The sequence below is a fragment of the Heterocephalus glaber genome, unplaced genomic scaffold (genome assembly GCF_053883595.1).
Source record: "Heterocephalus glaber isolate CG9 unplaced genomic scaffold, H.glaber_assembly_v1.0 deba00001497, whole genome shotgun sequence".
Lineage (NCBI taxonomy): Eukaryota > Metazoa > Chordata > Mammalia > Rodentia > Bathyergidae > Heterocephalus > Heterocephalus glaber.
The window spans coordinates 41,428,319-41,444,430 of record NW_028258320.1 but is presented as its reverse complement, the minus strand read 5'-3'; the positions used below and the strand labels follow the sequence as shown (position 1 = coordinate 41,444,430).

Genomic DNA, 16,112 nt, shown 5'->3' with positions numbered 1-16,112 from the left:
AACTGATGGAAAAAAAAAAAAAGCATTCACAATTTCACTCAAAACCAAAACATGGGGTTAGGGATGTAGTTCAGTGCTACAGTGCAGGCTTAGCACATGAGACCCTAGGTTCAATCTCTGGCAGCAAAAATGTACTAAAATAAAAAATTTAAAAAAAAAGAAACAAAGCCCAATATACTAAAATTAAAAAGAAAAATCTATCACATCACTTAATTAAACAATCATTAAAACTATTATGAACCACAAAGTTTTTTCAACATTAAGGCTGTTTTTAGCCAGGCATGGTGGTGCATGTAACCATGGTGGTGCATGTAACCCCAGTACTCAGGATGCTGAGGCAGGAGGACTGCTGCAAGTTCGAGGCCAGCCTGGGCTACATAGTGAGTTCAAGGCTAGCCTGACAGTTGAGACCCTGCCTCAAAAAAGAAAACAAGAAACAAGAAACAAAAGACTGCTTTTAGTTAATGCTACTTTAAATATCTACAAATATAAAAAAGATTAATTGTAAACTATGTCATTAACATATTTATAAATTAATACAAAACTATAAAGTATTTTATTTTCTCCTTTTTAAAATCAGAGTATATTTGCAATACATATACTGGGGGATTGGTCCATGTATATGATCATGATCATACCCTTTAGGCCCTCTCCCTAGCCTCAATCCCTCAGACTTTCCCATCTCCAGCAAATCTTTTTGTTTCCTATCAGCTCTTTTGTTTTACTTTTATTCATTTTAGGATTCTCATAAGAGAAACTATGTGCTATTTAACTGTGTCTCATTTATTTCACTTACATTGTGGTCTCAAGTTCCTGCGGATGACATGACTTCATTTTTCTTTATGGTTAATAGTATTCTTTTGTATGCATATTCCATTTTCTTTTATCCATTTGTCTGTTGATGGGCATCTAGGTTGTTTCTAGAGCTTAGCTATTGTTGAGCTGTGCTGCTATAAACACTGGTATGCATGTATCACTGAAAACAGTGTCTTTAACTCTTGAGAATATACCCGAGAGGTATGGCTGGATCAAATGTAATTTCTATTTTTACTTTTTTGAGGAATTTCCATACTGATTTCCATAGTGGCTGTATTAATTTACATTCCCACATCCTCATCACCATTTGTTCTTTTTCATGTTCCTGATAATAGCTGATTGCCACTCTGAGATGGAATTTCACAGCTGTACTGATTTGCATTTTCCTAATGGCTAAAGATAAACATTTTTTCACGTACTTATTGGCCAATTATACGTCTTACTTTGAGAAATACATATTCAGTTCATTTCCTCATGTTTTGATTAGGTCATTTGATTTTAGAGGGATTAGTTTTTTTGAGTTTTTTCTATATTCTAAATATATTCTAAATAGAAGAGCTGGAAAAATTTTTTTCTTGTTCTGTAGATTGTTTTCCCACCCTGTTGACTGCTTCGTTATATACAAGCTTTTTAATTTGATGTACGTTGACTGCTTCCTTTGTTATATACAAACTTTTTAATGTGATGTAATCCCATTTGTTAATTTTCAATATTATTTCTTGTGCTACTGGAGTTCTATTCAGGAAGTCCTTGCCTTGTGCTTCAAGTGTTTTCCCCTAAGTTATCTCCTAGCAGTTTCAATATTTGTTTTATATCTAAATCTCTGATCCATTTTGACTTGACTTTAGTACAAGATGAGAGATATAGATCTAGTTTTAATCTTCTACACATGGATAACCAGTTTTCCCAGTACCATTTCTTAAGAAAGCAATCTCTTCTCCAGTGTATGTTTTTGGTGTCTTTGTAAAAAAAAAAAAAATCACATCTGATGGTGCATGGAGTTGTTTCTGTGTCTGTTCTTTTCCATTGGTTCACATGTCTATTTTTGTGACAGTACTACACTTTTTTTGTTACTGCAGCTTTGCAGTGTAACTTGAAAACCAGGATTATGCCTCCTGCTTTGATTTTTGCTTAGGATTGCTGTGTTATTATTCCGGGTCTCTTCTGGTTCCATATACATTTTAAGACTTTTTTTCTAGTTCAGCGAATATTTTTGGTATTTTAATCGGGATAATATTAAACCTATAGATCACTTTTGAAAGTGGGGTCATTTTAACAATATTAACTGTATATCTATAGAGCTGGGAATGTATATCTATTTTATGTCCTCTTCAGTCTCTTTTTTCAGTGTTCTGTACTTTTCATTAGAGGTCTTTTATCCCCTCGGTTAGGTTGAAGCAAAATACTTACTGGTACATTTTAGATAAGGAATTTTTTTTTTTGAAACTGTGAATAGAACTGTTTTCCTGATTTCTCAGTGGGTTCATTATCGGTGTACAAGTATGCTATCAATTTTTATGTACTGTTTTTGTACCTTGCCACTTTATTGAATTTATCTGCTCTAAGAGACTTCTGGTGTAGTTTTTTGGATCTTCTACATAAAGGATCAGATCATCATCAAATATGACTAATATGACTTCTTCCTTTCCTACTCTTATTCCTTTTCTTTCTCTTGCCTAATTGTCCAGGTTAAGTTTTGAGTATTATATTGAACAAGAGTGGTGAGAGTTGACATCCTTGTCTTGATCCTGATTTTAAAGGGAATACTTTCAGTTTTTCCTTATTCAGTATGTTGGTTCTGGGTTTCTCATATACAGCTTTTATCAGTTTTAGGTAAGGTCCTCTTATATGTATTCTCATCAGTTTTTATCACGAAGGGATGCTAGATTTTTTTTCAAAGGCTTTTTCTCCATCTATTGAGATGATCATGTAACTTTTATCCTTGATTCTATTTATATGGTATATTATAAAATTTACATATGTTGAACCATCCTTGCATCCCTGGAATGAAGCTGATTTGGCATGGTATATTATCTTTTTAATGGTTAGCTGAATTATTTGCAAGTATCTTAAAGATTTTTGGATCTATGTTCATCAAGGATAATGGTCTGCAGTTTTCTTTTTCCTTACCTAGCTTTGCGATCAGGGTAATGCTTGGTTCATAGAAATGAATCCTGAAGTGTTTCTTCTCTTTCAATTGCTTGGACATTTGATAGCACTGGCATTAGTTTCTCTCTATAGCTCTGCTAAAATTCAGCAGTGAATCCATCAGGTCCCAGGTTTTTCTTAGAAAGCAGTTTATGTTCTTGTATCAGTTTTATTCTTTGGTAAGTGATATATATCAAAATTTGTCCATATTTTCCAGATTCTCAATTTATTAGAATACAAATGTTCAAAGTTGTTTCTAATAATACTCTGGATTTCTGTGATGTCTGCTGTAGTATCACCTTTTTCATTTCCAAATACAGTGATGTATGCTGGTTCTTTCTTTTGGGTACAGGTTTATAGCAAGTTAACCTTTCAAAGAACCAACTCTTTTTAATCCTTTGTATTTTTTTAAGTCTCAATTTCATTGATGTCCACTCTGATCTTTATAATTTCTTTCCTTCTGCTAGTTTTGGGTTTGGACTGTTGATATTTCTAGGACCTTGAGATGAATCATTAGGTTATTTACAGTATTTCAGGTTGCTGTGCTTTAATATAGGTACTCACTGCTAAAAAATTCCCTCTTAGAATTAATGTCATTATGTCCCACATACTGTGATATGTTGTAGTGCAATTATTATTTGATTCTAGGAATTTTAAAATCTTTTTTCTTCTGTGACCCAATGATCACTCAAGAATGTTATTCAGTCTCCATGTGTTTGTGTGGTTTCTTTTGCTTTTGATTTCTAGTTTCTTTACACTGTGGTATGTTAGGATGCAAAAAATTATTTCAATTCTTTTTTATTATTCAGACATGTTCTATGGCCTAAAATATGGTCTATTTTGGAGGATGTTCCACGGGCTACTGAGAAGAATGTACACTTTATAGGTAGGTATCCTTTTGTTCTACGCTGCAGTTTAACTGGTATTTCTTTGTTAAATTTTTTTTTTTTGGTTTTTTTGGTCTTGTTGAGCTGTTTTGATAGCAGGGTACTAAAGTCTCTCACTATGATTGTACTCGTGTCAACCTGTCCTTTTATGTCAAGTAGTTTTTGTTTTACAAAATTGGTGAATTGATGTTTGATGCATATATATTTACAACTGTTACCTCCTTTTGTTGAATTGTTCCTTTTACCAATATGTACTGACCTTGTTTTGGTTTGAAATCAAATTTGTCAAAAGTTAGAATAGTGACTGGATTGCTTCTAGGCTCCAACTGCTTTGAGTACTATTATCCACCTTTTCACTTTCAGTCTGTGTGTATCTTTGTGGATAAGGTATGTCTTTTGATTGGAAAGTTAAGGCCATTTACACTGTATTATTGAAAGTTATGTACTCTTTTTATTATTTTTGCCAATATTGATTCCTTTTTCTTTTGTTTACTCTCCCAGTGAGATTTATTCTTTCATTTAGGTTCTTGCATTTTGTTCTCCTTCACTCTGTTTTGGATTCCTTTTAAGTACTTTCTGCAGTGTTAATTTGGTGGTCATGAATCTTTTTAGTTTATCTTTATCAAGGAAGGTCTTTATTTCTCATCAATTCTTAAGGATAATTTTGCAGCATAGTAATCTGGGTTGGCAATTATTTTCTTTTAGGTCCTGAAAGACTTAAATTCTCCTGGCTTTTAAGGTTTGTGTTGTAAAATCTGCTGTTATTCTGATGCATGTTGCCCTCAAAGGTAATTTGGCCCCTTTCTCTAACAGCCTTTAGTATTCTTTCTTCTGAATTTCTGGATTTTTTCTATGAAGTGCTGTGCCTATTTGAGGTTCAAAATGCCTGCTTTTTATGGATATCTCTCTCAATGACTTTCCTGTCACTGGACTCAAAGCCTGACATCCACAATCTGAAGGAGGAGAGGTTTATTTTGGCTCACTCCATGTTCAGCTGGCTCCAAGGCAGGAACAGGATGTCATGGTGGAGGGAAAGCTTCTCAGCCCATGGCAGCCAGGGAAGAGCAGAGAGAAGGGAGGAACTGGGGACGAGAATACATCCTTCCAGGCCACACTCCCAGTGACCCACCTCCAACTGGACCCCACCTGCTGCTAATAGCACATTTAGCTATTGAATCATCAATGGATGAATCACTGATGAATACAGAGTACCCATGATTCAACCACCTTCCAAACATGAGAACTTAGGGAGACATCCTAGATCTGAACCGTTAACAGTATCCATCTCTGTATGGATTTGGGGACTTTTCTGCTATAATTTCAGTGAAAAAAATTTTGTACCATTAGTTTCTACCTCTACCTCTTCCTCAAGTCCAATAATCCATACGTTTGTTCTTCAGACTCATTTAAGAGCTCTTGGATAATCTTTTTTTTTGGGTACTGGGGATTGAACTCAGGACCTTGCACTTGTAAGGCAGGTGTGGTGCCGTTGAGCTAAATCCCCAGCCCTTGGATCATCTTTTGATTGCCTCTGTTCTTGTTATTACTGGGTAAATGTAATCAATCTACTACATCAATGTTCTCCTTAAGTCCTGATATTCTATCTTGTGGCTGATCTTGCCTACTGTCAAAACTTCTGATTGAGTTTTTCATTTCCAGGACTTCTGCTTGATTCCTTTTCATAACCTTTAATTCTATACTTGAGTGGTCTTTCATATCCTACACTGCCTTTCTTAGCTCATTCAGCAGCTTATTTGTATCTTCTTTAAGCTTGTTGATCATTTTAGTTATTTATTCATCAGCTGTTTATTTTTTATTTGATTTCTTTTATTATTTTAACTATGAAGTCTTTTGGGTTCTTTGCCTGGAAATTCATCCACTTCAGTGCCTATGAGATCAGCTTTGGGAGAGTTATGTATTTCTGGAGGCATTTTGTTGTCCTGTTTTCTCATGATCATTGTGTTTTGGATTGAAGAGTCTTAGATCATTTGAGGTAGAAAGCTCTGCACTACAGTAGAGATGTGTTTAGTAGACAGATTTCTCTCTGTGATATACTCTTGGCTTTGGGGATGATTCAGTGTGCAGGCACCTACTTTACTTATTCAGATTACTAGGATCAGTTCCGAGCTATGCACTGTGAGAGAACAACTGCCAATAATATCAACATCCAAAGAGCCAATCATATATTAACATATAATATCAAACTTGTTTTAAAAGCTTTCAACTCTTTCAATAACCCAGGAAGACAAGAAAATAACAACATGAAGAATAAGAACAAGCTGGGAGTTAGGAGAAAAGAGGGAGAGAGAGTGAGAAAAGAGAAGCAAAGAATCAAAAAACAAGCTTTTTTCTTTTTTTCTTTTTTTTGGTACGGGGGATTGAACTCAGGTCCTTGCACTTGTGCAGCAGGTGGCGAAACCACTGAGCTAAATCCCCAGCCCTTTTTTTTGTTTTTTGAGACAAGGTCTCCCTATGTAGTTCAGCCTAGCCCTGAGCTCACTATGTAACTCAGGCTATCCTTGAAGTTGTGGCAATCCTCCTGCCTCATCCTACAGAGTGCTGGGATTACAGGCATGCACATCATACCTTTCTATAAAAAACAGGTTTTGATAGTTATTATTTTTAAGCCCTGAAACTAGGGGGTGGGATGGAGGTGGGGGCTAAAAAGTTATGTGTGGAGGTGCAAAGAAAGAAACAAAGTGAAGAAAATATAAATGGAGACACTAACCATATGTTATCAGCTGTGACCTTGTCTAGAAGATCTCTACTATTCTGCTACTTGACAAAGTCAAGAAGTATAATATAGTAGGCAACAGAAAATTAATGATATTCAGATTAATGCTAATAGTGTATACTGACAGGAGAAGAAAAGATAAAAAGAAAAAAGGAAAGAAAAAAATACAAAAGAGAGGCAGAAGGAAGTATGTGAAGGAATGTGCAGAAAGCAGGGAAAGGGAGGCAATCAATATAGCCACAAGGTGAGAGAAGAGGTAAGGGTACTGTATACAAAAAGTCTAAACTAACCATAGTCAACAAAATAGCAATAAGCCAAAAAAAAAGGAAAAAATTATTTATGTATGAGATTGTCCTGCTTTGTTGGTTAGAATGAATTATTTCTGAGCAGTTTGCCAATGTTGCCGTGTTCAGACCACCCACCATATTGAGGAGCCTCTTGTGTTGTCATGAACCATGAAGTGGAGTTGGAGGCACTCTCTCAGGTGTATCAGGTTTAGAGTCCCAGCCCACACTTCCACCACAATCTTTGCAGCAGGTTATACTCTCTCTCTGGGGTTCCCAGGTTGTGTGCTTGCCACAATCTCTATACAAGCTTCTGCTCCTTTCTTCTCCCCTATCGGTGGCACACTTGGCTCCCTATCTGCCTCCTGCCCATGATCCCAGAAGCAAACAGGGGTCATGAACTCCAATCTAGAGTTCTTTGTCCAACTCCAATACTTGTACAACCCAGCTGTCTTACTCAAAAGTCAGAGCCAGGACTGTTGGGATCATCTCTCACAACTACTAGTTCTTGTCACTTCTGTCTCTGCCTCAGTCCCTAGTCTCTCTCTGGGTCACAGTTACTTCAGTATCCCACTGAACTGGAGATGTAAGGCTGAATCTGGGATATCTGAGTTGGTGACTGATTTTTAGTTTTGTCCCAGTCCTCCATACTTCTCTCCAGCTCTGGATCTCACCTGGGATCAGGGCTATCCTCTTTTACAGGAATATGTCAGTTTCTGGGTCCCTGCATCCCAGCAGGAATGACATTAGGCTAGGCTAGGTCTGTCCTGCAGTCAGTGGTAGCTAGGGCAAGCACTAAGCTGGCCTTTACCTCCAGAGGATTCTACCCCTGGAGTATTCTGGCACAGTCTCCAGATCTGAGGTGAGAGCAGTGCTAAGGTAGATTCTTATTCTAGCTTTTCTTATTTCAGTATTTTACCCATTTGCTCTTTTACTCAGATTATATTCCTGTGAGGGTTTTGCTATCTCCCTGTGCAGCCACAAATCTACTAACCTGGATGAATGCCTCTGAGTAACATAAGACTGCTGTTTCCTCTAGACCACCGAGATGGAATCTCCGAAAATTTTTACATATGATGAAACAACAGCCAAACTGCTACCTACAATTTGAGTTGTATGAAGTGTATGGGTGCTGAGACTTCTTTTGTACCCCAAGACTTTTTAAAAAGGTGTAAGTATGGAATAACTTAGAAGAGCAAAAGAAGAAACACACACGGAATTAACTGATAGTTATAATAGCAGCTCATATATCCAAAAACCTTTTCAGGGACTAGTTTTAATTGCCTCAGCAATGCCACAAGAAACTTTGCAAGTCTAAAGTCCAAGCACAAAACTGGAGAGCAGAACTCCACAGGCTTTCCCCTTTTAAGGAACTGGGTTTTTTTTGTTTGCTTGTTTGTTTTCTTCTGGTGGAACTGGGGACTGAATCAAAGGCCTCTCATGCTAGGCAACTGCTCTACCACTGAGCTATATACCCTTGGGCCTTTTTAGTTTTAATTTTGAGAAAAGGTCTTGCTAAGTTTCCCTGGCTGACCTGAAACTTAAGATCTTCTTGCCTCAGCCTTCTGAATGGCTGTAATTAGATTCAGGCATCACAACCCAGCTGGCTTTTGCCTTTCAGATTAGACATGATTCTACTGGTCATCACACAGTAGCTAATAATTCAATAAATAATATGAGACAGTTGCTTAAGCAAAATCATACTGACAATGGAAAAAAATACATGAAGTAGATACAATTTTAAAAAGCTTACTAGTCTAGGCTGGGTGTGATGGTGCATCCTGTAATCCCAGCACCTGGGAGGCAGAAGAATCATTGTGAGTTTGAGGTCAGCCTGGGCTACATAGTGAGTTCAACGCCAGTGTGAACTATACAGTGTCAAAAAAACCCCAAAACAAAACAAATAAACAAAAAAGCAACAACAACAAAAAAAAAAAAAGAAAGAAAGAAAGAAAAAAAGCTTGCTAGTCTAAACTCTAGAGTTTAAATCTTGGAAACATCCCAAATGGCCATCAACTGATGAATGGATAAAGAAGATGTGGGGTTTTTTTATACAATGGAGAAAGATGAGCTTCAGACATTTATATTTTTGCCTATTTCTTTTCTTTTCTTTTTTGGTACTGGGGATCGAACTTGGGTCCTTGCGATTGCGAGGCAGGCAGCGGAACCATTGAGCTAAATCCCCAGCCCAAGCTTCAGACATTTATAGCTAAATGGATGGACCTTGAGACCATACTCTTAAGTGAAATAAATAATACTGCACTGTTTCTCTGGTGTAAGAAACCAAAAGTGGAAGTAAGGACTGAAATGTATAATGGATGTTGGGAAATGGCAAGAAAGTATTCAAATGGGAAGGGGAACAAGGGAGGAGGGAGAGAGAAGGGAAGGAAAGGACAAGAAAAAAAGTGAAAATAGAAGGAGAAATGGAAACAAAGCTTTTGTACACAGGAAGGAAAGGGGACTGGGGGGAAGGGATAAAATAAAACAATATTTATTTAAAAATAAAACTCTAGAGCTTTATATATTAATTGATTCCAAGGGCATGAATATATTACAGCAGAGTATAATAATTAGCATTCTTTATGGTACTAGACTAAGTATACTGTATTTCAGTATTTTAAAGATGATCACTGAAAAGAATGATTACTTCTTTTTGGAAGTATCCCATCAAAAATCATTAAAATACACACAAAAAAGTAATTAATGTATACAGAGGTAGACCTAAGTTATCTGAAAAATTCAGATATTTAAAAATATCCTCAATATATGACAGCACACATGATTATCTATCATGCTCCGCCCCAAATAAGGCAACAATGATAAAATTTAAACATGAACTTGAAAAGTTTTATCCTTTTAAGACAAGAATCAAATGTGAACTGTCTAGATGGAGAAAAGAAGAGCAACTGAACAGAGACTATTTAAAAACCCTAACTGAGGTTACTAGCTGCAGGAGGCAGACGGTCTACCTACCAAACTTGTTCTTTATATTCTTCCTGGAAACATCGAAGTGATTACACAGACTTACCAGTAAGCACTGCTTTGGCAGATGGGTCTGCTAAATCTAACGCTGTTCTTCCATCTGTATTTCGGATGGTTGACTCTGCTCCATGCTGTAAGAGCACTGAAAAATAGCAATACACCTTTCAGAATGGTAATCATGACAACTTTATTGTAGTATATCATTTTCTTAAAAGTTCTGGTCTATAAGTTTAAAGACTCTCATAGCCTAATAATACAGTAAATGGTATTATTTTAAATATATATAAAATATTCTATGACTTAATGCACGACAGGCACATTTAATAAGATTCTTGATTCAATGTGAGATTTTCCTGTAATTTAAATAGCTAGTGACAAGGGACCGAGGACAGATAAAAAATATATTAAAAAAAAAACAAAACAGGTTAAGTTTGCTTGACAGCTTTTCTCATTCCAAAGGAACAGTGCCTATACTAGAAAGGTTGCTCTATTATGATAGAAATGAAAAGTCTAAAGCTACAGAAAGCCCAGGAATAGAGATCTATAGGATTAAAAATTCTAAAGTCATCAGTTGTCATCATTCTACTCATCAAGAAAAAATAACCAAACAATCATCAAGAAAAGAATAATCGACAGCTGGTAGTTGTTCAGATTTGTCCTTTAGTGAAACCATAAGGCACTGCACTTCAATAGCAAAGTAAACTAGCCTGAGTGGAGTAGGTATTCACTGAAATCAATGAAATATTCCTTACAAAGACATGGTTCCTTTGGAAAAAAATCATAACTGGAGATATACAGATAAGAAGTTGACAGCTGAGTGGGTAGTATTTGAGGTTAATGACATTCAATTTTGAGTTAAAATCCAAAAACTCTCTCTAGAGTTAACAAACCCCAAATCGAACTGCTACATTAGTCAATCTGAACAGTTTGGGGGGGCATCTAGACGATTAGTAAAGTACTCTTGTGTGTGTGTCACAGAGGTGGGACTTAGGCGTCTATATCTGGACCCTCATCCTCTACTCTCAGTTGCTGTTCTCCTACTCAGCTTCTGGGCCACCATGAACTAAGCAGTTTTGCTCCACCACATCCTTTTCCCATGGTGTCAGTGGATCATGGACTGAGACCTCTAAATTGCAAGTCATATAAGCCATTTCTCCTCTTCTTCCTTCTTTCATTTCCTTTGTGGTACTGTGGACTGAACCCAGGGCCCTCACGCTGAGCTACTTCTCCAGCCCTTATTATCTTTTATTTCAAGACAAGGTCTTGCTAAGTTGTTAAGTTGTCCATGCTGGTCTCCGATTTACAGTCCTTCTGCTTCAACCCCACAGAGGCATATGCACCACCCTTGGCTAGCCATTTCCTCAAAACCAAAAAAAAAATACCCCCAAATCCTCTAAGTGCTACATTGTAACCCAAGGCACTCAAAAGAGGAAGCCTTGTGTTATGCTCTGTATTTATTATATAAAAGACAAGGGGCCAGGGATTTAGCTCAGTGGTTTCACCGCCTGCTGCGCAAGCACAAGGACCCGAGTTCAATCCCCGGTACCAAAAAAAAAAAAAAAAAAAAAAAGACATACCAACACATTCTATTCATAAATAAGAAGCTGAAGAAAAACAGGCAAATATACAAAGAAAGGAAGCTCAGCTCCTGTTCTTTGATAGTTAATTTCCATCCTATTCTATCTACAATGTGCTGTTCAACATGAATAAAATGTGAGCCAGTCACATATGTAATTTAAATTTTTATAGTAGTTACATGAAAAATAAAAGGAAAATTTTCAATTAATTTTAACATATTTTCTCTAACCCGTATTAAAAAAAATCAACATTTTCATTTGCATTTTAATCAATATAAAAATATTAAGATATTTTACATTCTCTTTTTTTGTATGTCTTGGAAATAGGATATGAATTTCCCCCTTATAACACATTTCAATTCAGCATATCCTTAGCTACTATAGTGGATGGTGTAGGTCTGTAACAATACTTAGAAAACTCTATATCATATTAAAACTGTATATCTGAGACTCCTGAAATACCAGGAAGGGGAAGAGTAACACATAGGAAAGGAGAATTTGGCAGCAGTAACTAGAGAATCTATTTTCCACCTTTTAAATGACTTAAACTATGCTGGTGACTTTGATATAAATGTTGAATTGAGATCTGGGGAGAGCTTAGTTGATCTTTTCCTAGTTCTCAAACCTGGCTTTCCGTCTTCAAGGATTTCAACTGTTCTGTTTTGGATCAGCAGAAAAATGGAGTTAAGTAATACTGAGTCCAAAATCCTTGATTCTGTTTGGCTCAGAAAAGTAAATATCAAGTTAATAAAAATTCTGTCTTCTCACATATAATTTGTCAGTGATCAATCTGTTAGAAAATCTTTGTTAGGTTCAAGTATTTTAAATTACTAATAAATTTTCCACTAAATGCTTCATTTCTCTTGCTATTTTTAAAATCCTCTAACAACATCAGGTTATATCCTTATTTCTCACTTGGGTTATTTTATAGCTCCCTAACTAGTCTTGCTGATACAGCCCATCCCACTCAGCTCCTACCAGATTACTCTTTCTAAAACATAACACTCTCATGAAGTTATTCCTCTCTTCAAATATTTTCAGTAATACACTGCTTATGTAGCAATAAAAAGTTCCTGAACCTAAAATTCAAAGCTTTTAATAAAGAAATCACTATCCACTTTTTAAACCATTCTCTCACTAGAAAGACCAGAAAAACTCCAGGAAGTTGGGCCTCAAGATTTGACTCCTGCCAAGTCACGTCGCTAATCATTATTTTCCAACACTTAATGTTCATTTCTACCATATCTTTACTTGTTTTTTTGTGTATCTTATCTCTCAAAAGATTGTAATTTTTTAGAGAACAGGAAGTTTGTACTCTATTCTCCAAAGAAATTTAAACTCAGGCCGGGGATTTAGCTCAGTGGTTCCAACGCCTGCCTTGAAAGTGGAAGGACCTGAGCTTGATCCCCGGTTCTAAAACAAAACAAGGAAATTTAAACTCAGTACCATATACAAAAAAACATTCAGTAAACAGTGGTTAAATTATGAAGTGTTCTTAAATACCTAAATTCAGCCAGACAGAATTTGATATTAACAAATGAATTCAATTTAGATTCAGAATAGTTACAATTGCTAGAAAATTTAAAAAAGTAAATAGTCTTACCAATGCAAACGTCAATTTTTCCTTTAATTGCAGCTTCATGGAGAGGTGTGTAATTCCAATTATCTCGAGCATTTGGGTCTGCACCATGTTGCAAAAGGAGATTTACTACTTCAGCATGACCAAAAGAACATGCATTATGAAGAGGAATAAGCCCCCCGTCATCACGTGCTTGGACATTTGCACCATTCTGAAGTAAATATTCAACTACATCTTTTCGCCCAAAACCTAGAATAAAACAAATTGTCCACATTTAAGTTTGTCAAAAAAAAAAAAAATTAAAATCAGTAAGTATAAGCCATATTAAAATGTTTCAGGATGGAAAATAAAATTAAACAACCCAAGAACTGTTAAAAGGTGACCTGAAATATATCAGCAATTCATCTTTTTTTCCCATTAAGTTTATCGGTATATTTTAGGTATACAATAGTTACATTGATCGTTGGGATCTTGTACCTTTACATGATGTATCTTGGTTCTTATTTTTTCCCCTTCACCTGCCCTCCCTTCACCCCCTCCACCCTTCCCTATTTACAAAGACTGTTTCCACGTTTTTCCTTTTCTCATATTTTTTCTTTCCCCTTTTTTCCTTTCCCCTTCCCCTCCCCCTTCCTTTAGACATTTTCTTCCTACTTCATAATATCAGTTATACATTTTGATTCTTATTTACACTTTTAGCTTTTCACACCAGAGAAACTATTTGGTATTTACATGTGTGTCCTATTTATTTCACTTAAGAGTATGGCCTCAATGTGCATCCACTTAGCTATAAATGTCTCTAGTTTCTCATTCTTTATGGCTATCCATTTTATAAAAAAAACACATTTTCTTTATCCAGTCTCCAGTTGATGGGAACTTGGGCTGTTTCCAAGTTTTAGCTATTACAAACTGTGCCCCTATAAACATGGGTGCACATATATCACTGTGGTATGATTCTTTTAATTCTTTTGGGAAGATAACCAGCAGAGGAATAGCTGGGTCAAATGAGACTTCTAATCCTAGGTGTTTCAGCTATCTACGTATTGATTTTCACAGTGGTTGCACCAGTCTGCACTCCTACCAACAATGAAGAAGGGTTCCTTTCTCCCCACAACCCTGCCAGCATTTGTTATTGGTTGATTTCATGACAGCAGCCAATCTTTCTGGGATGAGGTGGAATCGCAGTGTTGTTTTCATCTGCATCTCTCGAATGACCAATGAGGTTGAACATTTTTTCATATGTTTATTTGCTGCTTTTACTTCTTTGTCTGAGAAATGTCTATTCATTTCAAATGCTCAGTTTTGGATTGGGTCTTTATATTTGAGGGATCTGATTTTTTTGAGTTCTCTATATATTCTAGATAGTAGACCTTTGAGGAACAGCTGGTAAAAGTTTTCTCCCACATTGTAGGTTGTTTCTTGGCTCTGTTGGTGGTTTCTCTTGCAGTGCAGAAGCTTTTTAATAAGATGAGATCCCAGTTGTTGATTCTTTCTGCTAGTTCCTGTGCAGCTGAGGATTTGTTCATGAAGTCTTTCCTTAAGCCAATGTCTTTGAGAGTTCTACCTAACTTATCTTCCAGCAAGTTTAGTGTTTCTGTTTTAATATTTAGATCTTTAATCCACTTCAATTTTAGTTTAGTGCATGGTGAAAGATAGGGGTCTAGTTTTAATCTCTGGCAAGTTCAAATCCAGTTTTTCCAACACCATTTATTAAAGAGGCTATCTTTCCTCCAGTGAGGATGGTTGGCTCCTTTGTCAAAGATGAGGTAGCTGAGTACGTCCGGAGTTGTTTCTGCATCTTCTAATCTATTTCACTGATCCTCAGGTCCGTTTCTTTGCCAGTACCATGCTGTTTTTATCACAGTGGCTTTGCAGTATAGTTTCAAGTTGGGGATTGTGATACCCCCTTGCCATGTGTCTGTTGCTTAGAATTGCTAGTCTAGGTCTCTTTTTGTTCCAAATGAATTTTTGGATCATTTTCTCTAGTTCTGTGAAATATAGTATTGGGATTTCAATCAGGATTGCATTGAATCTGCATAGCAGTTTTGGAAGTATGGCCATTTTCACTATATTGGTTCTTCCCACTCAGGAACAGGGGATGTCTTTCCATTTTCTTACATCCTCTTCAATCTCTTTTTTTCAGAGTGCTGTAGTTCTCAATGTAGAGGCCTTCTGCTTCCTTTGTTCGATTGATTCCTAGATATTTCATTTTTTTGGATGCTATTATAAAAGGAATTATTTCTCTAATTTCTCTCTCAGTGAGTCTGTTATTTGTGTACAAGAAGGCTATTGATTTTTGAGTGTTACCTTGTATTCAGCTACTCTACTGAATCTGTCAGTTAAGTCTAGAAGCCTTTTGGCAGAGTTTTTTGGGTCTTCTATGTAGAGTATCATATCATCAGCAAATAATGACAGTTTAAGTTCTTTGTTTCCTATCTTTATTCCTTTTATTTCTTTCTCTTGTTTAATTGCTGTGGCTAACGTTTCCAAAACTACATTGAACAGGAGTGGTGATAGTGTATTTTCTTGTCTTTTTCCTGATTTTAGTGTGAAGGTTTTCAGTTTTTGATCATTTGTATTATGTTGGCTGTTGGTTTTTCATAGCCTTTATCAAGTTGAGATAAATACCATCTATTCCAATTTTCTGCAGGGTTTCTATCATGAATGGGTGTTGAATTTTGCCGAATATCAGCAATTAATCTTAACAGAGCCAAAGGATCTTTTGCTGCTCAGGAGCCTGTAGTACCTCAGTAGTGTTTTAACTGGTGCTAGCTACTTCAGAGAAAGAACATAAAATAAGTGATCAAAAGCTCAAAGGTCAAATGTTTTCCACTATATGATAGCATTTCTAATTGTCAAGAGTTCTCCATACTTAGTGTATACACATTTTTAGATGTTCAAAGTATATAAGTTAAATATGTAAATCATCACCTTATGAAATAGTAAATTTTCTCTAATTCTTGCTAGTATAGCTTTCCTATCTCTATTTCATAAAATGATCTTGCTAAAGTGAATGATTAGGAGTCAGCAACAGAGCAAGACTAGCTTACAGTTTTTACTTGTCTATATAGGAGATGTGATGTGGAATGTCTTTAAACAAGCTCC

General features: G+C 36.1%; 1 protein-coding gene across 2 annotated transcripts in view; it reads right to left on the bottom strand.

Moving 5' to 3' along the window:
• The window catches only part of Tnks2 (tankyrase 2), a 77,048-nt gene that overhangs the window by 49,562 nt on the left and 11,374 nt on the right, over positions 1–16,112 (bottom strand). For both annotated transcript variants that reach the window (XM_004838503.4, XM_087184904.1), the window contains exons 2-3: positions 13,032–13,256; positions 9,898–9,993 (exon numbers count right to left, since the gene is read on the bottom strand). In XM_004838503.4, coding sequence (XP_004838560.2) covers positions 9,898–9,993; positions 13,032–13,256 — 321 coding nt within the window. The remainder of the gene's footprint in view (positions 1–9,897; positions 9,994–13,031; positions 13,257–16,112) is intronic.